This window comes from Melampsora larici-populina, assembly GCF_000204055.1.
Source record: "Melampsora larici-populina 98AG31 unplaced genomic scaffold MELLAscaffold_31, whole genome shotgun sequence".
NCBI lineage: Eukaryota > Fungi > Basidiomycota > Pucciniomycetes > Pucciniales > Melampsoraceae > Melampsora > Melampsora laricis-populina.
The window spans coordinates 716,175-742,511 of NW_006768795.1; the positions used below are offsets into that span (position 1 = coordinate 716,175).

The window sequence follows — 26,337 nt, forward strand, 5'->3', positions numbered from 1 at the left end:
AATGCCCTGTGTACCTGCTTGCAATACCATTTTCAATAAAGGAATGCATTGTATACTGCCACAATTGATGCTTCATTGCTTGTTGTCAGCAGACGGTAAGAGCCATCTTATAATTATGATAACCAACAATGAGTGTTTGTTTGGAGATATCTTCATGTGCCACAGATACAAAATCCATTCCCTACAGTCAAACCCCCGCTAATGCATAATTTGGGGAGACAATTTTTGGTATTTATACAAATATGCATACACCACTTTGTATGCATCTAGGCCCAAATGTATATTCCAATGCATTATGATGGGTTTTTGTTGAAATTGTATAAAGTTATGCAATAGCATGTTTGTATATTTTTGTGCGGGTACAGAAGACAACATATTTTTTATAAGTAGAAAGACAATACTACTAGGCCCATTCCTCAGTTAGCTCAGCTGAAGGATTATGAGAATCACAAGATTTTTAAAGCTTCTCGGGACTTTGTATGTCCCTTGACTGTGTAAGAGAATATCCCGGTCTTCTACTAGTGGCGGAGCCCTGCCCCAATACCCCCCTTTTTCTTGGTCCTCTTGAACCAAGGGTTTGCAAGCAATGCCCAGGGCACAGGTGACTTGCAGGAAAAGAGTGAAATTTGGCACAGAAGGTCATGATTTTTAGTAGAGGAAATCTTGGATTTCCAGCTCAACAAATTCCTGATTACCTATATTTTCAAAAGGTGGTCAGGGAGAATTGCCTGCTTTCTAGGAAGAAATCCCTCTGTTCAGAAATGTTGAAAAAAACAGGCAGAAGTTTCCCTTACAATGAAAGCATTGTGCTCATAAAATTTAACCATTGAGTACAGTTGAATTGAAATTCAGGTTGACATACAGGCCACAGCCAGCTCTCAAAATGTTTCCCTCTCAAGGAAAACTTCTCCCACAATTTTGTTTTGAAATTTGTGAAGTGCAAGATATTTTGGGAAGAAGGATGCACATCTCCCTGACCTATTTTTAAACAAATAGGTAATTGAGAATTTGATGAGCTGGAAATCTATGATTGCCTCTACTAAAACTGATTACCTTCCATGTCAAATTTCACTCTTTTGCTACAAGTACCTGTGCCTTGTGCATTGCTTGCTATGTTAAACCTCTGCACAAGGGACTTGGTTAAGTTAAGGTTTATAATCTGCCTTGAATGGAGACACTCCCATTGAATTGTGGTCTTTGATGTTGTAGGAAAACTCAGTAGTTGGCAATGATGCTTCCCACTTGTCCTGTTGGTAATTCAGTATTTGTCTATTGCTTTGTTTAAGATTTCTGACGGACCTTCCAACCATGGGTGATAAGCTGTGGATGGGTGTAACTATATACCCAGCCTCTTATCTAAATCCTTGGTGATTTGAGAAATAAAAATACTTCCTGGCTCTGATGTGATTGTCTTCAGAGCACCATGCAACCACCACACAAATTTCACAATCAAGTCTAATTTGTTCACAGTGCATTTCTTACCATCCTCACTACACTAGCTTAAGTTAACCTGAATACTACTCCCTGACCTTCATTGGTTTTGACCAATCCACAATTTACTCCAACATAATGTGGTGACATATCTTTGAAGAAATTGGATTTTCTTTAGTGAGCATATCTTCACATAGCTGTTTGTCCTCAGGTGTAGAAGGTCAAATCATTAAAATAATGTCTTCATTGTTTAGCAGAAGTTCTGGCGAGTCAATAGTGTCTTCATAATTGAGACAAGCTTTGAGTGTTTATTTCAGTTTCAGATAAACCCAGGACATCAACCTCAAACCAGTGTTTGGATTTTTTTCCTCTTCATCTTAAAAAAAGTACTTTGGAGTGGATATTTCTAGGGCCCAGCCCAATGTTTCCAGGTTTTATAACTAGCCAAAAGTGACCTTGCTGTGCTGGTTTGGCTCCATATTGAGCTGTTGTGACAGGGCATCAGGTGCAGTTGTGTGTTGCCCAGGGCAGAATTTTATTCAGAAATCAAAACACACAAAAGTCTCAGCCCATCAAGCTTGGCATCAAGTCAACAGTTTTTTGGTCATGAAAGTCTGTTACTTACATCACACCATATCACAGGATTATTGGAGCATTGCTGAACCCCATACACAGTCTGCAATTCCGGGTCCATCCGCTTTACCAATCGAGTTTTTTTATTTTGCTTGAATTTCAGTCCCTGTATGTGACAAATCAGCACAACCTGTACGACATTGCACATTCTTTATTTCATAGCCCCAACACCCTTTGACATCATCAAAGCCAAGAGACCTTCACAAATAATATTGATTATAACTAAAAAATTGAAGTACAAATATATTAAAATTCATCACCTTTGAGTTTGATTTCAAAGACCAAAATCAAAGCTTATTATTTCAGCCCCAACCTCTGACAAATTACAATAGACAAGAGAACACTAGAAATAATAATTACTATAATGACAATAATAAAAGATAAAATATACACCCTTGAGTCTAGTCTCAAAGACCACAAAAATAGTCCAATAGTTGAAAAGACAATAAAAATTTCTTTGGATAATTCACTGCACTGAAAACAAACAGTGACTATTACCTTTTTACCGTCATCCAGTTCTCTATGTAATGAAATTCCTTTGAGAAGGAATGTTTCTTGTTCAAAACATTCAAATCCCTCTCATCAATACCCAGCTAAGAAATTGGAATATTGGAAGGGAGATTCCTGTTGTAAACGTGTGGATCACTAACCCAAAGGGGATAGAATCCAATAGATATAGAAACAGGTGTACATCACAAAACAAACCCCCAAGTTACCACTAATTTCAAAGGGACCACAGACCCCATATCCTACAAGGACAAACCTCAGTATGCATATGTAAGGTACAGATACTACTGCCTGGAACTGCAAGCTGACCGTCCAACAGAGATTGATATAAAAGGTGCTCCATCTCAGAACCAGAGAGAAAGGACACTTGTTTCCAAGACCACTTTTCTTTTACAGACCATTCTCTTACTCAAATCCCACCTACTTATTGTGTAAAACCCAACATAGTTCCAATTTCCATAGAATTATTTATGTGTGAAAAAAGAGTACCTAAAGGATAAGAAAGTCTTGAAGTTGTGTCTCAACCCCTGAATATTGTTCTTAAATCTCTATTAGTCCCATTGTAGATTAACTCTTACCTTCCAGCTAGTGATTTTTCTAGAAACCTTCAAAATCTCTGGCTCTTTGTGAGAACTACTTCTCACTTACTACTGCTGATCTTGGGATAGTATTTATCTTGGTCAAAAGCATTGTTCTTGCAACTCACAGTTGTCAAAATCTCTGCAGTTTTTGGACTCAGGAATCTCTCTGATATCTGTATCAAGAGGCATCACTTTGGTTTAGGACTGATGAATCCAACCCTGTGTTACCACATTAGGGCATTTTTAGTAAATTTACTTGATTTCCCTTTTATAGATGCTATCAACTTATCCTCTAACCAAGAAATTGTCATCCAAAACACATACCAAATCAAGAACTAAATTTTTCTAATGAAGTATCATCTTTGAACTCATCACTCATCAAATTTGACATCCTAACTAAGACTAATAATCTTGGAAAAATCTTCTGAGTGGTGATCTACAGCATAAATATGTGATCAACACTAGGTTTGATAATAATCTCAAAAAAATTCTTGAGGATTTAAATGGGATTGAACTTCCAAATAAATGAAGTTCTACCTACTTTGCAGTGTCATGATTTCTTCTTTGCTTCATTGGTTTTGTTGTGAACTTGATCCATCTTTTTCCACTTCTAAATATTTATTTAGTGGGTTTTTGGACCTCTTTATATCTAATTGTAAAATACATTTCTTTTCTTTTTCTATATGAAAATTGCTTTATGTATTGTTTTGAGAATTTGTTTTCAAGTGTGTGTATCACTTTTGTTTTTCATTTGAAAAGTCATCACTGAAGTGAGACTTGATCAAAATACACATTTTGGTTATATTTTTATCAGTTTAATTTCATTGGAATTTATATAACAAGAGTTATAAATGAATATCTTTGAAATTCCCACAAATTTCTTTCACCTATCCATGAATTTATCAAAAGACACTCAGTGCAAGGAACTGGGGGTGAGGTCTTGTCACAATAATGAGAATGCAAATGAGAATATTGGGAGAGGCGTAAAGCCACATTCATTGTTATTCTTTAGGTATCACAAACAAAAGAATAAAAGTGCACAAGAAGTAGGCCACATACAGAAACAACAGAAAACAGACTCAGGGCAACCCTGCATACATAAGGGAGCACAAACAACAATATGAACAAAATATTGTGACTCTAAATCAAACCAAGGAGACCACCATCAAGAAGACTGCCCACGGCGACACCAAGATTTGCAACAAGGAGACCGACACCTTGCAAGAGCGCACCAAGGCCTTGGAAAAGAGGTTCAAGGATTACAAGGAGGACATGGAGTAATGTATCAAGGAGACTGAGTGGTTGGAAGCAGGCGTTGTGACCTCCAGGTACTGGAACTACTTGTGGGCCTACGCTGGGTACGCCGCCAGGGAAACCACCTGGACCTCCGGGGAAACCACCTGGAACACTGGGGAATACATCTGGACCTCCGGGGATCACACCTGGACCTCCGGGGAATGCACCTGGAACTCCGGGGAATGCACCTGGAACTCCGTGGATCCAGCTATCAACTGGGAAGCCAAGGGGTGACCAGAGCTGTGGATTGAAATTACAGGCTGAGAAGAATTGCTGAATTTCAACATGCATGCTGATTGCCACACCAATGATTGATTGCACCAAAACCGATAGAACGGCAAAGGAGGCTGATGTTGGAAAAATGGTAATTTAGAATCCGACGTGAGCTCATGTGGTTCAAGGAGGAAAGCAGGACGGGTACTTACATTGGAAGGCACCAATATTACCAGTACATTGAGTGGTGATAATTGTGATCATACTTTGGATTTGGATGATCATTGGGGCAAAAGTGGAGATGAACTAGAAATAAGATGGGTTAGCCAACAGCTGCACTCCCAAAGCGAAATGAAGGGAAAACTTACCACTTGAGGATTTCCCTGGAAGGAGCATCCGCCTTGTAAAGTGGAGAACAGAGTTGAAAGACTGGTTACCATGATTTGGAACTGAAGTAAGATGGTTTGCGGGTCTATGCCACCGTTCCAGATGTTGACGGTGTTGGATGTGATTACAGTGTAGCTTTGAACAGTTGAAAAGAAGGTGTTCATTGGTGGTAGACCTTGGCCGCCGTGGAAGACAACCGGGGCATTCCAGCATGAAGTTGGCGGAGGTGGAGGAAGACCACCACAACCACCGAAACACTTCATCTGGAGATCGTCTCTATGGAAGTATAAGTGATAGTCAGTGACATAGCTCTACTGAGCCAGAAAGATTCAAACTGACTTATGGCCTGCCTGTTCTTCACCGCGAACGCTCAATCGAGCAACTGTGTCGGTTCTCGCCCTAAAGATAGACAAAGTCAGCATCAACTCATGAAACGGAATCCAAATGCATGACTTACAAATGACGCGAACTGGCAGCAGCGGATGCTAAGAAAGGTTCAAATAGGATAAGACATCAGTTTAGTCTGAAAGAGAATGTAGACGATAAAAGAGGGGCGCACCAGCAAGCACAAAGCCAAGATAAGCGAAGGAAATATGCATCTTTGTTGGTTCAGGATTAATGAGTGAGGGATGAAGGGATCGGAAAAATTACTACGATCAAAAGAAATAATATTAGGTCTATAGCGTGAGGAGCTATTGAGAAAAGAAAGGTAGGTATTTACCAGATGCGATTGGAAACCAAAAGGATAGGCAAAAGGCTAGTGGTGAAGAGCGGATGAGGGATGAAACAGGCTGCTTCTGCTGACCCTTTTATACTCGAGTTGCTTCTGCTAGATCTCATCATCACGCTTGACACAGAAGTTCTCATCATGAACTGCTGTTGGATTTGATATAAAGCACCAAAAAGAACATCAAGAATTATGGCAGCTGCTCGTTTTTGAATCTTTTCAAATGGATTTGAAAAAGAAAGGACACCATAGTCTACAATAACAAATTATCTCATTCGAGTTCAGGAATAGGTTCACGGAACGTTGACTAGATGGCACTCAGTTTTGGGGCGTGCCTCATAGACAGCTTGGTGTACGCGAAGCAGTGGCGCGAACAGAGGTGGCATTGCGGTGTGGGAACTAAAAAGACGAGAACCGAGCGAAAAACAAATCAGCTCCCATGGGGAGGACACAGGCCAACACACAAAAACCACCTCCTAACAAACAAAAGAGACATAGAACAGAAAAGCAGAGAAGAAAAAATATCGTATGAGGAGAAAACCGAGTAAAGGTCTGAAACTTATAAGAAATAAAAAAACCTTCAGAGTTTAAATGGAACATCCAAAAAGTCAAAGATTTGACTGAAATAAAATCCCTTTCCGTGAATTTTTGGATCAAAAAAAGTACACTTGCCTTCACCTCCCAATCGAAATGAAGTATTACATCATTTGAACCTATCATATCTTTTCTGAGTCTATCTTCCCTCAACAATGTACTCAAGTATGTCAGAAAATTTACACCGTGCCTGCCACCTTGGAATTATTGTAATAATTCGACATTTCCTGAATCTTACTGTGTGAGAAGCCATGTTGCATTTGCAACATGGTATCGAAATCATAAGTTGATCTAGTAAACTTTTTCTCCCTTTTCCACAAATTTTATCTACCATTTCACATCCGTGTTTTTAATTATTGATTTGCATGATATCTCAGATCAAGCCAGTTGTGATATGCAAAACGCAAGGCTTTGCTTCTTAAACAGCTTGGGTTTGATTTAAGCCACACTTGGACTGGGAATCAGGTTTGATGGATCTCAGAACTATTGTAGAGCCTTACTTTCTGTATTACTCTAACATTGCACACATTCAATGCTGGGCTCGGATTGAATCCTTCAAACTACCATTGACTCTACCCTTCAATGCTCAACATCACTAATCCTGATGACTGTTTCAAGAGTCTCTCCCAATGTGATCAAGAGTTCAATTCAGGGTACTCCGACATTCAAAACAAAAAATCTTGAGGTTAATGAACTCGTGTCGACTTCTGTGCGATGTTGAACCACACTTTCAAAAAAATATTCAACACTTCAAGAATTGCGCCTTGTCCGTTCATTATTGTCTTCCTAAAAACTTGGCTACGCTTGCGCCGCTGACCCTTGCGCCTACGCGTGGCAAAGCGTAAAGTGAGGGGAAGAAGGGTAAAGACCCTGTTGTAACGAGACTCAGAGTACCGTAGGGAAGACTCCGAAAAGGGATCGAAAAGGGATTAGTAACTCTCCATTTGCTCTCTAGTAGAAGATCTCCGAAAGGACCACACATATAAATCCTATTCCTTACCCTCGTATTATCTGCCCTGTGACGCCTTCCATTTCCAACTCATCTTTCACCTTTGTTCATAACAATCCAATCAAACTTTTTATCACACGTACAATCTCCTCCAGATCACAACCTCAGCCTTACCAAAATGTTTTCCAAGCTTTTACAAGTCTCCATCTTTGCGATCATGATCAGCTCCAGTTTGTGTTTCTCGATCGAAAGTTGCAACGTTGGATACAAGTCTGGTACCGATACCAAGCATGGTTGAGTGACTGTTCCGAGCTCTCGTTGTTTCCTGATGGATAAATCATTAGTGTGATAGATTTTGAACTTATTGAGATCTTCTTTGTCCGTCTGTTGTTTGTCATTTCTAGTTTGTCAAGCTTCGCACGGCCAAGGCGCCAAGGCGATCTACTACAATTGCCCTATGAGCGGTTGTAACATCCAGGATCATGGTGAAAGTAAGTTATAGAAGGAAAGCTAGCTCAGGTCAACCAGAACAGAACTGATGATATTCTGTTTTCTTCATAGTATCGCGCTGTACGCCAGACCCCGGCCAGAATGCGCCAGCTATTTCTCCCAGCCGTGTATTGAAGTGTGAAGAATTCTACAGCACGACGCCCGATGGCCAGATACGTACGTTCAAGCACATAATCATCTTCTCTTCCCCCAAAGCTGGATGTAGACGTGCGCCTAGATCATGACACTGATCACGAAGTCTTACCTTGATGGTTGTCCAGATTGTCGATCTCAACACCCGTATCACTTTATCGTCAAGTGTCAAAAATGGAAACCTATCGGTAAGCTTGCGCGAATATCAGTTGTAAACCTCACTCCACCCTAATCTGATTTAACTAACCTAATGTTTCTTTTTGCAATGATGTAGTCTGTGATAACTGTCAATCAACGTAGAGAAGCTTGAAAAGTCCCTTGAAAGAAATGATTTGCTCATCCTATCAATTTTCAAAAGGAATCCCTGCAGTTATTCGATTTGATCCTAAACCTGATTGTGCGACCATAAGCAGTAACCCCTCAAAATCCGCGTGTGAGGACTATATCTCTCTCCAATCTTTCATGCCAGATAAATATGTCTGCGCAGAAGTCTGGCTGTAAATATCATTTGTTAAAAAAATATGCATTGTATACTATCACACCTGTCACCTCATTGCTTAGTGTTGAGACATCGCAAGAGCCACCTTGGAGCTAGATTTGACAATGGGTATTTCTTCCTCTGCCAGAGATTACATTGTCTGAAAACCAAGGCAGACATTACCTGAAACAGATTTTCAATAGATCATGAGTATCATTTTTCAAGATTTTATATATTTGTTACTAGGAGAAGTGGATATTATGAATTTCTGGATCATTATAACGTTACACAGGAACATGTTGAGGTTTTATTATTAGAAAATTTTTTCGTGATCAGATGTTCAATCAAAGATTCCTTCACAAAAGAATTCCAACAGAAAAATTCAAAGTGCTCATTTTTTGGCACATTGTGGTCTTTCCAAGTCAATACAAAACCTGACATAGAATAGCCCTCAGGCTCCAATCAATCCCAGTACTACATTTGCTTACTTTCTTGATCATCTTAACATTTCAAATGAAACACACACCATATGTATAAATTTTGATAATGGCACTGAAGGCTGTTTAACATCCATATTTCCAATCAAGGAGTCTTTCACAAAATGATAAAAAGACTATACTCTTCAAAGAGCTCTTGATTGAGCACACCAAGGTCTTTTGGAGTTGATACAAGATCTAACATGTAATAGCCATCAAGATCCAATGGATCTTAGAACTATACAATTCCCTTACTTTTGTTCCAAGACTGCAAACACACACACATATATATATATATATAGCTTTTTATACTGCTTATAATTTTTTTTTTCATTGCTAGATATTCCAATGAGTCTTGCACACATGAATATGAAAATTCTCCATCCAAAGAGCTCATTTTTGTATTCAAACAACATGAATTTATTCCACAACAGTCTTAAATAAGTGACTTAACATTATTTGAATCTCATCTAACAGCTTTAAACAAGTTCAACTAAATCTTATGATCTAATGAATCTCTAACCCCAACCGGAACCAAAACTTACAAACTCCGCAATTTTTCACAACTTGATCTTTTGGTTTTGATCACTCTAACTCCAAAGACAACAAATCAAGTATGTTTGTACACACACACCATATAAACTTACAATTACGATTTATTTTCTATAGATCTATAAAATAATAAGAAACATCTACCCATACTCCTCCCCCTGCCACAAACACAAACACACACACACACACTTATACCAAAAACATAACAACTAACAAAACAAAAGAATTAAGAAAAATAGAAAGAGAAGACCGACTTCAAGAATTTTATAAAAATAGGTTTCTCTAGTACTAAATTGTTCAAGCAAATTCACCGAACCAAAAAAGAAAAACTAAACCTTCTTCAAAGTGTTTCCAATTCCAACTAAAAGTCTTCTTTTGGTTTCAAGACCCAGACCTTTTCAAACATCTCGAACTCACACTTCCATCCCTCTGACTAAGTTCAATTAACCCATCCAACATACGTGTTCTAACCAATTCACAAAGCCTATCGACACCTTCTTTTCCTTCGAATTCTTTAACACCAGAAGTTTTGATAGGTTCCAAGACTTTTAAAATCAATTTCCCAGGTTCGAATCGATGAGATTTAGATGAATAGATTGTAGAGTATGTTTCACAGATGATTGGGATGATGGGAAGACCTGATTGGAGGGAAAGATGAAAGGCTCCTTTTTTGAAGGGTAGAAGGGTTGGGGTTTGGGCATTTGATCGGGTGCCTTCTGGGAAGATGAAGAGGTTTAACTAAGGTATTTTTGAGAAGCGTTTGGGGTTAGTTTGGAAGAGTATTTGGGCTAGGGATTCGGTTGGACTTACGCCGTGTTTTTTCATATCTAAGCCTACTTGTTTAAAAGTTTCCATAGCTGTTAATCGGTTATGTCGATCAACAAAAACTGCTTTAGATAATGACATACTATTATTTTCGAATGTACAAACCAACGTAAAAATTCAAGATGAGTCAATTTTTCTTGTTCTTTCTATATCTTCTACAAAAAGTTGATCAATCCACTTAACAATTGTCCTAAGAGTGGTACGTATTTGATTTCTTTTTTTGACATGACCACACAAGTTTTAGGAAAAATCCTTCCAAGATAAAAAATATCAATCTAAATGTTCAACCCAAAAAAAAGCACAAACCAGATCAAATACCTCAAACTCAAACCAAAAAAGAAGAAAGAAAACAAGAAAAAACGGGTTTGAATTGAAAAAAAAAAGGTTTGAACTTACCATACTTTGATGATTTCCAACTAATACATTAGATTCACCATTATAACAACCATTTAAATACTCTTCACCTTCAACGATGAATTCCCAACCAATCAAAGGACTAACCAAACCATAAAACGTACGAGCCACAAGCCATTGAATGTTTTTTCTCCAATCCGGATTAACGAGTGAGACGATGATACCCGAAACCACACCCGTAAGAGATCCCACAAACAATCCGAATACGAAGGAAATCATTCGTAAGTAGTAACGTGATCGACTACTGAAAAGACTTGAGGCTAGTAATGAACCTATGATTAAGGAGAGCATGGTAGACGGTTTGGTGGATTTGGAAATCGCTTGAAGGATTAGCTTCGGTATTGTTGATGGAGGTTTCGTGCTTGTTGACATGATTTGAGTGGTGATGATGAGGATTAATGAAATCGTTATTAAACCGGTTATAAGCCAAGGTGGAGCCATGTATTCGGAAAAACAAGGTGTTTCGAGTGGTACTGTTCTTTTTGGTGGTGGATTGCTTGATTTGATTTTGATTTGATCGACTTTTAATTGAAATTGATATTGTCAACGAGTTTGTTAGCTTGAGATGGAACTAAATCGAAATCGTCCTTAATGCTGAGAAACAAAACTTAGAGGCAGACAAATCAAGTTTTTCCCACTGAAAGGAAACACAAGAAATTTTGAAAATAAAATAAAGTCAAACTAAAATCTGTATACGTACAAAGTTCTATGAAAAATAACAATCAACAACAGATGTTCTGTCTATCAAAGAAAACCTCATCCATCACTCCTGGTGGTAGTCTTCACCTGGATACTTCTGAATCTGAAGAAAAGGAGTTAATCACTTCAGGAGGAAAATCGTGTCACTTTTCAATCCGATCTCTTGAATCTGCTTTCACATTCAAAACCTCATCCACACAACTTTCAAATAGGGTGTGAGGTATACCATTTGGAATTTAAACCTTGGCTGCATAACAAACAAACAACCAAAAACCTCAAGGTATCTGGTGAAAATTGAGCATTCATCTTGACCTCAAAGCTGGTATCATTCATCTAAATATTCAAAAGGTAGGAGCTACCTGTATGACCATTTCTTGGTCCTCATCTCATCTTAGTTCTTGGTCCCGCCAGTTGCTATGTGAGTTTCCACAATTCTGAACTTTTTGTAAGTTAAGACCTTTTCCAATGATCCAAGGGAACAAAAGTTGGGCTTTTTTTTGCACAGCAATTATACTTCAATTGCAATGTGATTTTGAAAAGCACTGTGTAATGTTTGTGTCCACATGTTTAGCCAAAGCAGTCTCAACTCATTCTTCATAGCACCATGTAAATATCCATGTAACAGGCCAACATGCACACACAGAGAGTTTTGAAATAAATCTGAAATTATTTTGCTTGGATTTAGATTGAGAGTGTTGTTGAGCACCCTTTGTGAATAGTGATTTATTGATAGGATTTTCCTGTGTTGTCATCTGGAGTCAACTGACTGTCAATGTCACAGTTGATAAGGGGAAGATGTGTCTGTTATGGTACCTCTTTGATGGGTATTCACTGGGTCTAAGGAAAGACCTGTGTATGTGCATGTCAACATGCTACAAGGATATTTACATGATGTAGGCTAAATATTTGTCTGTGCTTTTCTGTTTTAAATATGAATAAAGTTGCTTTTCAATTGTACCAAGAATCACCATCATGTCTGCTGCGGCCAACTTGGCTATACGTTTCTTAGTAAAAAAGGGAGTCTTTTTTCCTTTTGATAAATTCAAAAAATGATACCCCCTTCCTGTTTCTACTAACCCATCACATCTTGCTTTCCAGTTGTTGATCAAGCCTTATTTGTTTGATTTCAATTTTCAAAAACACCATCTTTCTGTTCAACTTGATAAAAATTCATTGATTTTGGGTAATCCAATGTTGAGTTTTGAGCAAGAACATTCACTTTGAAGGTTTGGGTTGAAATTCACAAGCCTTTGACACAGTATCAACTATACTACAAATCAGGGCATTCATGGAACAATGATTAATTAATAAACATAATCAACATTATTACATCACTCTAGAATTACCTCATACACTTAAGCTAAAGCATAACCTGACTGATTTTGAAGTCTTGATTGTCTTTCAACACACACCCTCAATCAAGACAAATGAACAATACCTCCTTGATAAAAGCTTGATGGTACACTCCCACTCCTGTGTAAAGGATATCATCATAATATGATGCTACATTGAGTTCAATGTAGCCTTTCAAGATATCTTAGATGGAATATTGAAAGAAACCAGGTGCCCCTGTAGGTCCAAATGGCATTGTCTGTCTAAGGACCTTGACAAGGGTCTGTATTTCTTAGGATCCCAAGACACATATGAAGGCTCTATCCACCCTCTACAAGATGTCTTTTGTGTGTGCAAGTTGATGTGTCACACCATAATAGATATGGTGATTAGAGGATAAGCAAAACATCAACCGTGTCAGATAAACTAAGAGAAAGAGATGCACTGACACTGACACTTTGTAAGCTGGAACACCATGAAGCATTTGAAGCAGTCCATGATTGGTACAGGATCATACACATTCTCAAGCAGCAGGCACAAAAATAACCTCATTCTTGACTCAAAACCCAAAACAATGGCAGGAAAGGTACAAGGGAATGATTCAACATCTTGATTTAAATCCAACGACTGTCTTGTTTTCACTCTGGTCTATATAATTACCAAACCATCTCATGAATTAATCTATTAATTTAAGAAAACAAGGTATAGAACCAAAAAATCAAAAAATACACAACTTCTTTCAATAATTGATCATAACATTTTCTCTTCATCAATCAACTTCAATCTCAACTCTTTATTACTATAATTCTCAATAAGTTTCTATAATTTAGATTTAGGTAGATTTTCCAATTCTTGTAATTCAAGTTGACTAACCTCCACAATCTTTGAAAGTTTATCAACCGACTCAATAACCCATTGAACCCCAAGATCAGAAACCAACCATTCAACACCAGTTCCAAGTTCTTGAATTCCATCAACCTCACCACGTTTGATTTCATCAAGTGATTTCTTTAATCCAAAAACATGAGAAGTTAATTGAGGACCTAACTTTCCTGCAGATCGAAGTGTAGAAACGGCAATTAAACTTGTACCAATTCTTCCGATCGGACCATTTGAATTGATTGGATCTGATAATAATGCTCCGTAATGTGAATGTAAAATATGAATTGGTAAATCAGGATGAAAACTGGACAGTTTCTGGATAAGTTTCTCATCAAAAGGTGTGTAAATCGATTTCCATAATTGTAATGCTTTTTTGTAATTTCCTTCAATTGAAGTTGGAACACGTCTTTGATTTATAGTCGATAGATTCGAAAGAGTCTCTGGATCATCTTCTTTTAAAGTCGAGTAAAATGATCCAAGTGAATTAATAGCTTTTGCAATCCCGATAAACGAAATCGTTTTTAAATTCGTTTCTCGTATTAATAGTGCCGATTCTTTTAGTGATTCTTGGAAGGAAGATGGGTCTTGTGATTTGGATTTTAGTTGGGTTCGGATGGTTTGCCAGAATGGATGAAATGCATCTGGACAATTCAATGAAACTAATGCTGCTGACTGTATGAAAGATAAAACAAACGGTTTGTTTAGAATCCCTTGATCATGGGTTTTTTTTGAAGAAATCAACAAGACGTAACTGTGAAAATCATCCATGTGTTTGATTTAAGTTTTTGTGATTTTGCAATTTGATCAAGTTCATTTAGATAAGACTTAAATGAATGATTAAAATGTTTTGATTTTGTTAAATTTAATGGAATATCTTTTTTGATTAATTTGGTTAGATTCGCTGATAGTTTTGATGATATATTTGACATCTTTGAAAAATTAATACAAAGTAGTTTTCGTTTGGATAGAGAGATCTTGATCGATGATAATTCGAAGGTTCGTGAATGATGATTTGATCGAGTTCTTTGTGTTTGATGGATTTACTTTGAGAGTTGATTGGGTTGTTCAAGTGAAAAGTTAAAGTTGATTGTTAAACCAACCAACCCCCAATGGCAACATGGCTCTTTTGATATCTTCAAAGTTGATTCCTTATCACTCAATCTCGAACTGATTCTCTTCACATTGGGGTCCCAAAGGGCAACCCCCGCCGAAAGGCGTGTCATGAGCGCGCTTCGAACATCGGGCGGCGCACCCACCTGCTGCAACACTGGTTCAATTGATGCTTGGTACAGAAGTGCCTGTTCAAGAGACCATCAAGCAGGAAAGATTCTCAAGTTTTGTTGCCTGTTTGAACTCCATTGAATCTATTTATCTGATCAATGAAATCTCAAGCTTCAATAAAAAAACTTGATAAGAATTCTTGAATGAAAAAGAAAGATTCACCTATGTAGTATACATCATCAATTTGAACTTGTTTGAACCTTACAACTTTTGTTAAAGTTTTTTCATCATGCTTGTCACATTTACCTCTGATAAGGATTTTTTTACAAGATAACTCCGTGGTATGTGATTCATCAGGATTCGTGCAGGTGCGGCACTACAACCCCGAGTGTTTGTGGGAGGGTCTCAGCCCCATGTATGTTTCACAGTACTCAAAGTGACTATGCACACATGCATATTTTGCAAAACACGCATTCAAAATGTAATTTCTGTAGGGATAATGAAATGTAGAAAAACCTTACGATAAAATCCCCTGCCAAAAGACCACCAAAATAGGTATGTTTTGCATAGTTACTTTGAGTGCTATTGTCTACGATCGGATGCTGCTTGATGCACACACTGACGTTACATAAGTTAGCACTTGATGGTTCCTCCCCAAACCGCAGGGCCTAGGCACTGGTTACAGACACCGTTCCTAACAAAAATGATCAGGTTATGGGCGCGGCACAAAACACCATACCGAGCCTTAAGACTTCAATTCTGTCACCAAAATTGAAGTTGTTGGCAATAATCAGAACAGCCTTTGGAGGTTCTGGGGAGCGGATAAGGTGGAAAACCTTGAGGCTAGAGTTCCTAATCCAGAAGACACACTCATCGATCACAGTCCATTGCCAATGATTTTGGGTTTTGATGGGTATTCAACATTTACATTTGTTTTGATACTTTCAATGTCAATTCTTGCAATTCTATCTGAAAGTCAATGTAAAAGATCACGACTAAACGTCTTTGTGACATCTACCACTTGCATCAATGATGCAATAACAGACTTTCTCAGTTTTGCACCACTTTTGACTGTTTTTAGGTCAGAACTCTTACACTTTTCACTCTCGAACATATTTTCAAAATGAATATATTTTTTGATACGGTCTTTGCTGTTCACACAGTGCGTGCTGTCAATTGAAAGAGAAAGAAAATGAACAAAATAAACGAAGAAGGAGTGATTCCATTAGATCAAGTACAGATCGCCTCTTGAGAGGGAGAATGCGGCTACTGTCCAGAGTAACATAAAGGTATTGACTATGCGCATCTTATGAACTATATTTTTTGAGATTTGCTTTCCTAGAACGTAGTGTTCGTGCTATGAGTACACGAAAAGCACCCTGTAGTTATAGATTGATGATGTCAGCGGCCATGCGAGGAAATAAGCACCAAAATGAAACTTACATGGTCTGACTAAGTTGTCCGGGACTGAAAGAGGACATTGGAAGTAGTGACTTGCTGAAACGGTGTGATCCTTAGTGGTAGTGTTATACCCAACGACATCTTATGAAACGGTCGGGAAAAGGGGCAAAAAATATCGCTTAGCCTTAGCCTTCGATCTCAGAATTCTGCGGCGGTCAACGGATTGAATGAGTATAAAACACTTACCGACTCGAGGGGGCCATTCAGTGATTTTTCCAATGGGGGTTTTCAACTTTTGGATATAGTAAAATGACGTGAGGTGAACTGGCAAGACGTCGACCTTGGCCGGCAACAGGGCAGACGTGCCCATGGTCGAAGAGTATTGAGAGCAATTTCTGAACGTCAAAGCTCCCAAGACCTCTGTTTTGGAAGGGAGAATTCATGGGTGAGCGTGAGGAAAATCGAAAGGAATGACCGAGAGGTTTGCAACGCACTGGCACTGCTTTCGTTTTTAGCCACATGGCAAGAATCTGTCAGGCAATTGTAATGGAATCCCCCAAAATTCTTGACAGCTGATAAATTCAATCAAGAGAAATTGTTCCGTAAGTAACAGATGCTTCGCCCGAAGGTTTGGGGAGATGTCGAGGAGATCAGTAGTGATATTGACACATACCGGCATAGCCCACTTGGAGGTAGTTAGGCATAAAAACCAGTGCAGCCTCAATCGGTGAGCTGGTGTTACTGGCCGCTGTGCTGGTGACGGGTGCTTTTCCCGCGGCCTGAACGTCTAAAAGAGTCCCAATCATGAGAAGTAAACCGAATAAAACCTTGATAGGTGCAAGTCGCGTGTGCAAATCGGATTGAGACGAAGAAGTCATTTGAATAGATTTGACTGGTATGCTTTTTGAAAGGTTGAGTGTTTCAAAAAGGATTGATAGGGTGAAAGAGAAAGTGCCCGAGGGTTTGTAAACGAGTCCGTAGAAATATGAACACAAGTTGAATTGGGGCGGAGAGGGGGGGATTGAAAGAGTTCACAATAAGGATAACATCTGTTTTGAATGGCTTCTAGCATGATTCAGGTCCACCTCCGGCGTCACTATGTCTGGCTCCTTTCGACTCTAAAGACGAGAAACGAAGAAGGCTTGTGTATACACAGCTTTCCCGTGGGTCTTCACCAGACCCTTGCTTCATTGAGAGCTCTGACCAAAGTTGCCGAAATCACTGTCTGAAAATGAAGGGCTCTCTTTGGAAAACAGACTTCATTGCCACATACTTTTACTATGGAGAATGAATATCACTCTTCGGGGTCCCTTCTTGACCATCATCAATGGCAAACAGTTATGTACCACTAACCTTACAGTATGGCGCCTTTTGCAAGATGACTCGATGGAGCGGAGGTAAAGAAGGGTCCGACTCCTCCAATAGGGTCTTGCAATTTTGTAAAGCCCTGGAGATGGTAGTGATCGATCGGTTGGCTTGGCCCAGAGCTTCGATTATTGGATGTTAGGAATTTGGGATATTTACGCAACTTGACATTGGGGGTTTGTCAACGTGCATGAGTGAGTGAAAAATTACTTCGAAAGGGCGCGGCGAACGCGCTCGTGAGGGGCTCAGTTCAAGTTGTGAGGTGACGTTCGGGCTCGGCAGAAAATCGAGCGTCACCGCCCGGCGGCCAGACGATCAGGTCCCCCTCGATTTTCGTTGAGGATTTTTGATCCTTTTCCATATCTTGGTCAGCACTGTTCTTGAAAATAACAAACCAGCCGTGTCAAATTTACTTTCGAGATCAGTCATACTGACTCCATGCAGGTTTCAAACAGCTTTCCTCGATTTCCCCGCCGATTTGCTGAGATTGGGCAAGTTTCTGCAGCAGCCTGGAGCTTGACAATGACTGAACGCAAATGTATTGCATTTTGTGCAGAGACGGTGTTTCGACCCTTAGCTCCTGTGGGGTTTTCTGACAGATTTTTGTGCAAAGGCTATCTCGAGCTCCAGGTGAAACTGGGCCTGGGGAAACCGCAACTTGACATCCTTGCCTCAAATAGAATCATCCGTTGTGCCATCGTGGCACGAATGGCACATCACACGTGGGCCGAGTCCAAGAACCGGCCTACCGAGCGCCAAGCACAGCACGGCTAATGTGGACGTAAGGACTTCTTCATTCGAAAGCGATTGCAATGAACGACGAAACAGACAATTTTTGCTCTCAAGTAGCATCATCACTTGAACAACATTATCACGGCTCTATAACACCAGTGAAGCCAGGCTGAACTGCACTATGTATCCGGATCTGATGCGATCCATCTGCATAAGAAGCGCATCAACATTGGCAGGATAACTTGTTGGCTCGATGCTGAAGGCCGGTTTTTGCTGTGAAGCGACGTTGCGACGCTGATCAACAAGAGCATGTCACGTTGTATACTCCGGAAGAGCTCCAAAGAACAAATTCATGGGATCAGGATGTACATAGGCCAAAAGGACACATACATTGCAGGCTAGACGCAGTATCGGAACGTGTCTCAGCTACGCCGTTATCTGATAAGTCGAAACTCTTCACAAGTATTTAACACAAAATAAGCTAATCTCGTGTGCCACTGACATGATTTGAGTTATAACTTATGCATACATATCTTCGTCTCTCGAAAGTGGCAGCTCTTTCTGTGTCTATTTGTCTCACGTTCAGATTGATAGGGGGGAATCAATCGACTGCCAATTTATAGTCCACCTACTATCTTTACGTGAACACAAGAGAAGGATATCGGTTTTCCAACTTGCTTGAGCCAGGACAATCGAATGAGCCGAAGCGCGAGAGGGGAAGCGCGATAGACTGTGGGTCCCAGACAAGTTACAGCGACTAGCCGTAGAAATCTTCCCCTCTTCAAGATGTAGCTTCTCCACCTTTTACTGGTACCCTATGTTTTCATTCAAGGACCAAGAGTTGACGTAACCAATGCATGCTAAGTAGCATCTTCTTAGAAATCAGCTAGATGTGTCGGAGATTTTTTATTTAGCGCGATCCTCCAGGCGAATCATCGTCCAGAACACATAACTCTCCTTCTCGTTTTTGTTGCACTGCGTTGCACTTAAAAAGTCACCGGAACGGCCCAGATACATTCTTTCTTGCCGTTACCCCTAACAAATCACTGTGATCCGCATCGTCCTCCAATTATCACCTACTTCCAAGCAAACACGGAAAGCAGAGCAACTGTCTTTTCGAAGTTGAACGGGGAAAGCGTATTTCATCAAATCTCCACCCAGACGGCCAAAAACCTTTGATGGTCTCGCTTTGATCAAGAACTTTGGAATGTGTAAATGTGTTCGAGCCGTAGCTCGTACTTACTTCCGCCTCATTTGGTAGAGCCGCCGGCAAGGTCTGACACTCTCGAGCTTAATCTTCGGCCTCAAAGGACACGGCGTCCGGACCATCGCCTCCATAATAGTATACAGCACTTCTCCGCGTCCAAATTCCTCTTGTGCTCTTTCTAAGCGCAAACATCGCATTCTATCTTTTCCACCGACAAGGTTCTTGAAGTCATCGGGATCACTCGTTCGAAAAATACCAACAGACGGGCTCACAAAGGGACATACGCCTTCCATCAAGTTACATAATCTCCTCCATTGCAAAACGTGACCCGCCCTCCTTCAGGGTGATAATAACTCTCAAAGACTCGTTACTCTAGGATTTGGATCATTGAAGACATAAGGAATTTATCTCATCTATTGCAAATATAGCTTTGGCGATAATCTTCAAGTCTATTTTGACGCCCAGCATCTGCTATACATTTCTTCACATCCAATATCTCATCAGAGCTTCATAATCCTCAATTAGCTCAGTGGCCAAATCTCAACCATCTCTGCCGGGGTTCGAGCTTTCAATCTGTGGTATCTGAGCACTGCTGAAAAAATCTTACAATACCGATTCTTAACTCAGGGTGCCCCGAGTTGATCGTTAAAAGCTCTCACTTTGGTCACAGCAGTCTTGTGTCCTTCTTGGGAAAAAACACCTCCAAAAACTCATCAAAAATCACCGGACATTTTTCTCTTTTCAATTGAATCAGCTAACGAGCTTGTTGAAGGGTAAAGGCCCAATATGGCCCAGCAAATCATAAGAGAACGTATTCTGGAGTATCATTCGGACGTTGGGGGTGCTTGGGGAGCAGCATACGCCGTTGGTACGCCTATCTCGTAAGTCTGAAGCCATAAAAACCTAGAATATATTTCCCTTATTCACAAGTACGAGCCACTAAGTCTGAAGCCCTCGTATTGATCTATTACGCAAACATCGGACGTGTGAATAGTGCACTTGTCACAGGAATCTGTGTTGCATTGGCAGTCGAATACTTTCACGGTTTTCCTCGAGATTGCACGAGGATCCGAGCCTCGGTGATTGTTGTGGTAGCCACCACGGTGGTCGGGTTATTTTTATCAATGGATGTATGTTTTTCCGCGCTAAGAACATTTCCACTCTTTGCACTCCTTCATACCTTGAGGTCTCATGATTGAGGCGCTGAGTGAAGTCTTGTACTGACGCATCCACTCCATTTCAATTTGATGCAACTTTTAATAGCTTACTTATCTTCGTTTGGTCGCAAACGAGACCCCTCCAGGAGGTATGATTTCTCCGAGAGACAATATATATCTGGACCTCACAGATCACCAGCCTGATCAAACCCTGCTCGCTTCTGTTGCAGGTTTTGGTGATATTCCATGGCAAGATGATGCAGTGGCTTTAGTTTGCGGGTTTGTGCTTTTTCAACGCATCTGGTCTATTTCACACGTGTCTGATCCAAATTTGTGATTGTGCAGAATCTGCCAGCTCATATGCAGCGCATATTTTGCCTAGTTGAGTCACTCTTAATCGCATAGCCTTGCTAGTTATTCGGAACACTAATCAATAATAAATTGGTTGTTTTCAGCTCTGCTTACTGTGTTGCAGTTCGAAAAAGACTATTGATCCTTTGGTGTGGTATTCTGATGGCAATCATATTTCTCAGCACATTTTTTCGTGCTATAATTGGGCTAGCACCGACCGACTGGTTTGACGGTGCAGTACGCCGGAGTTTCCTGTTTAATTTCTTGCAGCAGACCGTTGAACCTTTTTCAATGACTGTCTCAGGTCCTGTGCCCGAGGATGACCTTCCTCTGGCTAATGTGGGTTCACTTTTCTGTTTTCAATAGCCAGTACGCAGGCTAATAGGGATGTCTCTCTGAGCAGAAGCTCCCTTTTGCTAGATATCGGCATCGCAATGACTATCCTGTCACATTTGCGACGACCTCGTCACAGTCAGCTTCATCAGACTATCTTACCATCACACGGTACCGGGCCCCCTTGTAGAATTGGACTTTCACCTCTTACCCAAACCCTTAATCTTTTGCCAAGCACCGGTCGCCCGTCTGCTCCGCTTTTGAGCCGACTCCTTACTACGATACTCACATCATTTTCTCTCACCGCAATCCTGATGTTCTCTCTGCTTATACTTGTGGTGGCCATGCACGGTACCGAGTTCGACCCCCGCTTTCCTAAAGCCACTGGCATTTTTACCGCTCTTCGACTTCTCACCACACCTACATATGCTGTCACTTTCCTTTACACCCTGAACAGAAGAAAATACAATGTGGCACCAACAGCACCAGCCTTTAGGCGCCCAGAATTAGAAATGCAGCTTCTTTCTTCCTCAGGAGTAGGCAATTGGGTTCGTTGAAATTTTCCTCCTATCTGTATCAGCTTAAAAATACTGAAATGCCCGTATATCAGCCTACGTTCTTTACTACGCTGCCAGCTCCAGGTCAGGATCGAGATATCCGCAGTAAAGCTATAGCATTAGGATGGACAACATGGACATCTCTTCGACGGTATCCTTTCCGTCGCGCTTCCGCCCCGCTACCTCCGCCTATCCATGCCTCAGAGGGTCAACTTGATTCTATATATCACACCAAAAGAGGGCCTTACAATATCCTATACCCAACCGCGCAAGGAGGCATTGTATTTCAATTTTAGTCTCTATATTTGTTTTATTTTACTTTATCTCACATTATTCAATGCTCTTTCTGGAGTTATGTCCATATGTCAGACTCACATGGAGCGATCAGACTTTGATAGTATTTATTGCAGATTTACTGTAACAGTCTTTTTATTATCATAACACATCTCTAATATATATATATATCTCATAGCCTTTTTTCCTGATAATTTCTTGTGGGAATAGAAACTCCGTGTCCACATGTAAAAAACATGTCTTCTGCTTTGAGTCCTCGTCGGTCGAATGTCCAATTCAGACGATTGCATATAGCTTCAATCCATTGTTGTGAGGTCATGTTTGTGATGAGGTTGATGCTTGCACAAAGGAAAAATGCAAAAACAAGTCATACTGCGACAAGGCCAAAACCACTACTAGGAGACACCAGACAGGTTAAACCTGGTGCAGAGAATTGAGAGACAACGTCTGAAAGTCATTGTTTGGCACCTAAAATGACGATCAACGCACACCATGATCAAATGCGAGAAAATGGTCCTGTCATCTCTGGCTGATAACACAGGACAAAACCACTCCAAGGTCGTTGAACACCCTCCGAGGCTACGTTTGAATCTTGCTGAACCCATACCTGCTGCTTGGTGCTCGGTTCAGAATCACAAGGCCAACTTTGGTTTGTGAAGGCCGACAAAATAGAATCGACCCGTCTCTGGACCAGCACTGCCAACTTAAGGGTCGGGTCGTAAATTTACACCCCAAAGTGACGGATGACCGTTTGCTGCTTGGTGCTCGGTTCAGAATCACAAGGCCAACTTTTAGATTAACAGGCACCTCTGATTCTTGTACTCGACTAGATGACTTACTTTTCTGGTGTACTAGTCTCCACTTTGTAATGTTCAGATAGTGTAACATGCAATCAAGCAAATTCGCACTTTAAAAAAAAAAAAAAAAAAAAAGGCCAACTTTGGTTTGTGAAGGCCGACAAAATAGAATCGACCCGTCTCTGGACCAGCACTGCCAACTTAAGGGTCGGGTCGTAAATTTACACCCCAAAGTGACGGATGACCGTTTCCAGAATCCGGCTGAGCTTCGCCTCCGGGCCAAGCTGACCAGGTGAGGGCTTTGGTCGTCAAGGTCTTTAAGAACGCTTCTTAAAACCTCCGCTTGACCAAGCCATGTTGAGCTCAAGGTTGCAGGCACAGAAGCGTTTTAGACGATGGTGATGACCCACGGAACTCGGACACGTGCAGGCTCTCTCTATCGTGGCCATCTTCGTGTCTTTGTCTTTTTCGTGTCGATTCGGATGAGGCAGGCATAGTAGGGACTGGGCGAAGCGCTGCAAAAATCCAATTCAACCGTAGTTGAAATACTATCGCAAGCAATCCAGCCCCTGTGAATCAATATCAAAATTCCCTATTTTTATTAGTCAACTTCAGAGACTAAAAAAAATAGGGTGGCGCATAGCCGGTTGCCATCATCTGATGGGCTCTCCAATCCAAAACTTCCTACTCCTCAGCCAAAAGCCTTAGGCTGACCGCATCAGGATTGCCTGATATACCTTTCACAGATAAGGCTGTGGCCCTGAGCTCTCCGGTGGTGGTGCCCACGGGGAGCCCGAAAAGGAGGCATGAAGAAAAACATACCAGCACCTCATGAAGAACCCCTTGCGAGATAGACGTTGGAACATCCTATAGAAGTTGAGCAAGCAATCGGGTCTGTGGGAATATGGCCTTGGGAATGAACCCGGACTCAGCTTTGTCATCCCAATGAGATTTTGAACGGGGCACTTGGACATGCGAAAGGTCAGTGATATGTTCCTCCTGTTTAAATCTCTTCGGACAACTTCCTTGCTATACTTGCGCTAATAGGGACTGGGCGACGTTTTGACGGACAGAGGATTCCGCCACTCGATTTAGCCCAAGAGTACAATGGAAGTTGTCCGAATTGATTTCAACAGGAGGTATCACAGATAATTTTCCAGCCCCGAATCCCAGTCAAAACCTCTTTGGAACTAAGCTGAGCCCCGGATCAATCCGACTCCTGACTTGCCCCCGGTCAGATTACCAAAGACCCGAATACTGCACCAAGATCGTTGACAAACAAACGGTCAGACTGAGCTGAGCCTCCTCCGCATTTATGTGGTTGTTGACACTGAATCCTTTCATCTTCAATCATCATAGCACACCGACTTCAATATAGAGTCTTGCCTCTACCTTGCACATGTAAGTTCCACTCGAATCATTGTGATACTAGTTTATTGGTTTTTAGTCTGATTGTTTCTTGGCTCATCGTATCTTAGGACTTTTCAGCGCCTATCTCGCAAGGGCTTCAACCGATCTCGCCCCAATGATCCAATGCGAGTCCTTCCTTTATGGCTCGTGGCCAATCTTGCGGTTCGAGCACGTATCGCGCAACAGGCCCTAGAAGATCCATTAAAACGCCGAATCCTGTACGACGGTCATGCTCGCATCAATGTCCTGACATGGACACCTGGGGTCTGTTACATGACCACTCGATTTTGGCCCCCCGAAATTATCTCACTGCACCACCTACTCGCCTTCCCTCAGTCAATTACTCTGGACAACGGCTGCATAGAATCAGGACTCACAGCACTGGCCATGTTGTTAGCCCGACTGGCAGTTCCCAGCCGCCATTTTGATCTAGCGGGTATTTTCGGACGAGAACGTAGCATCATTGGGAGGATTGTAAGGTATGCTCAGGAGTGGGTCAAATCAAACTGGTGCCACTTACTCAAGTGGAATCCACGCCGTCTGAACTCCGCTCGTCTGGAAGAATATGCGCGCTCTTTGGTCATTGCAAAAAATTGTCCAATGGACAACTGCGTTGGGTATATTGATGGTAACGATATGGTCCCTGTCTTTGTGATCTCATGTGTCTTAGTTTACTGATTGGGATCTTTGGTTTTAGGAACGGTTTGGAAGATCTCTAGGCCAAAACATTTACAAGCAAGTTTTTACAACGGGCACAAACGCTGCCATGCATTAAAATTTCAGGCGGTCACTACACCTGAGTATGTGTTGTTATTCTCTTAATTTGTCCCAGTACTGCTAAGCGCAATCATGCTGACTTCATTGAGTGTCCGTTCCGGTTTCAGTGGTTTAACGGTAGACCTCAGCGAAGCGTACGTTGGCTCCCGTCACGATCAGGCCATGCTGAAGGACACCCAAATTGAAGCCATCCTTCGCCGGCACGCCAAGGGTATGAATGGACAGCAAATGCGACTCTACGGTGATAAGGGGTATACCGCGACCGATGTGATCATGACACCTTTCCGCGGTCATGAGGATCGAATGGACTTTCAACAAGTTGTCTTCAATAAGGCCATGTCACGATGTCGTATTGGGGTTGAACATGAGTTTGGAAGGGTGCACAACATATTCAGGCTAACCCAGTATGAAGGCGAGTACCCTGGATTCCAGTCTCTCCCAGCAAGCTTGTATGTAACTAATTGATTTGCATTTCTGGCCACAGATAACCTGCGTTTTTTCTTAAATAACCTCAATGAGTTGTATCATGTGGCAGTATTCTTCAAAAACTGTCTTATATGTCTCGGCCGCGGGCCCGGAAATTCACCCCTTCCACCGCCATCGCTAGCAGAATACCTCGGTCGTATTTAGGAGATAACCCTTGTAATTTGGTCATTGTAAACCGTGACTTTCAAGTCAGGTCCAATGCAATTTGACCTGACTTTGAGAGACCATACGCCCATCTGAAAGAGAGATTTACATTGACTGAGGCTATTAAACTTATTCGATAAAAATGATCACCCTGGCTCCTTTATCACCAAAAACACTCACAGATTCTGTTAATTACCACGTCAATAACTTCAACTCAATGATTGAACCGATCGACATGTCCTTTCGTGTGCGGTTTTGCTGGTTGGATTAAAGTCATCGAGATTCCTTTTCATATTCAGCTCATTCTATACATCACTTGTTCTTTCAGTCATTTGGATGATCAAACAGGCAAATTTTCTTCGGAAAGGTATTTCTGAACACATCGATATCAGCTCCAAGCGGACTCTTGCCATTTTGTTCTTTTGACACCATCAAACTTGATTCAATACGTGAACCACCTTCATCCAAAAGCCTTTCAAATCATATC

General features: G+C 41.0%; 5 protein-coding genes across 5 annotated transcripts; 2 read left to right on the plus strand and 3 right to left on the minus strand.

Annotated features, from left to right (window-relative positions):
- Nucleotides 1–4,292: 4,292 nt before the first annotated feature.
- Nucleotides 4,293–5,647, minus strand: MELLADRAFT_89633 (uncharacterized protein; the record flags this gene model as incomplete). Its single annotated transcript, XM_007412556.1, has 6 exons — nucleotides 4,293–4,795; nucleotides 4,874–4,967; nucleotides 5,030–5,324; nucleotides 5,388–5,447; nucleotides 5,506–5,533; nucleotides 5,608–5,647. The coding sequence occupies 6 exons, from the start codon at nucleotides 5,645–5,647 to the stop codon at nucleotides 4,293–4,295; spliced, it is 1,020 nt and encodes a 339-aa protein (XP_007412618.1).
- A 1,849-nt stretch (nucleotides 5,648–7,496) lies between these two features.
- MELLADRAFT_123730 (uncharacterized protein) lies at nucleotides 7,497–8,260 on the plus strand (the record flags this gene model as incomplete). Its single annotated transcript, XM_007412500.1, has 5 exons — nucleotides 7,497–7,611; nucleotides 7,723–7,809; nucleotides 7,880–7,984; nucleotides 8,089–8,148; nucleotides 8,235–8,260. The coding sequence occupies 5 exons, from the start codon at nucleotides 7,497–7,499 to the stop codon at nucleotides 8,258–8,260; spliced, it is 393 nt and encodes a 130-aa protein (XP_007412562.1).
- A 1,246-nt stretch (nucleotides 8,261–9,506) lies between these two features.
- On the minus strand, nucleotides 9,507–11,062 carry MELLADRAFT_56751 (uncharacterized protein; the record flags this gene model as incomplete). Its single annotated transcript, XM_007412555.1, has 4 exons — nucleotides 9,507–10,204; nucleotides 10,277–10,373; nucleotides 10,475–10,566; nucleotides 10,688–11,062. The coding sequence occupies 4 exons, from the start codon at nucleotides 10,994–10,996 to the stop codon at nucleotides 9,848–9,850; spliced, it is 855 nt and encodes a 284-aa protein (XP_007412617.1).
- Nucleotides 11,063–13,555: 2,493 nt separating this feature from the next.
- Nucleotides 13,556–17,668, minus strand: MELLADRAFT_37591 (uncharacterized protein; the record flags this gene model as incomplete). The annotated part of the gene is made up of 2 exons (XM_007412554.1): nucleotides 13,556–14,172; nucleotides 17,590–17,668. Coding segments are annotated over 2 exons (696 nt in total), but the record flags the coding sequence as incomplete, so codon positions are not given.
- A 2,662-nt stretch (nucleotides 17,669–20,330) lies between these two features.
- On the plus strand, nucleotides 20,331–22,238 carry MELLADRAFT_108736 (uncharacterized protein; the record flags this gene model as incomplete). The annotated part of the gene is made up of 7 exons (XM_007412501.1): nucleotides 20,331–20,425; nucleotides 20,452–20,674; nucleotides 20,808–20,850; nucleotides 20,893–20,980; nucleotides 21,157–21,395; nucleotides 21,419–21,933; nucleotides 21,966–22,238. 7 exons carry the CDS (start codon nucleotides 20,331–20,333, stop codon nucleotides 22,236–22,238), a joined length of 1,476 nt encoding a protein of 491 aa, XP_007412563.1.
- Nucleotides 22,239–26,337: the final 4,099 nt, after the last annotated feature.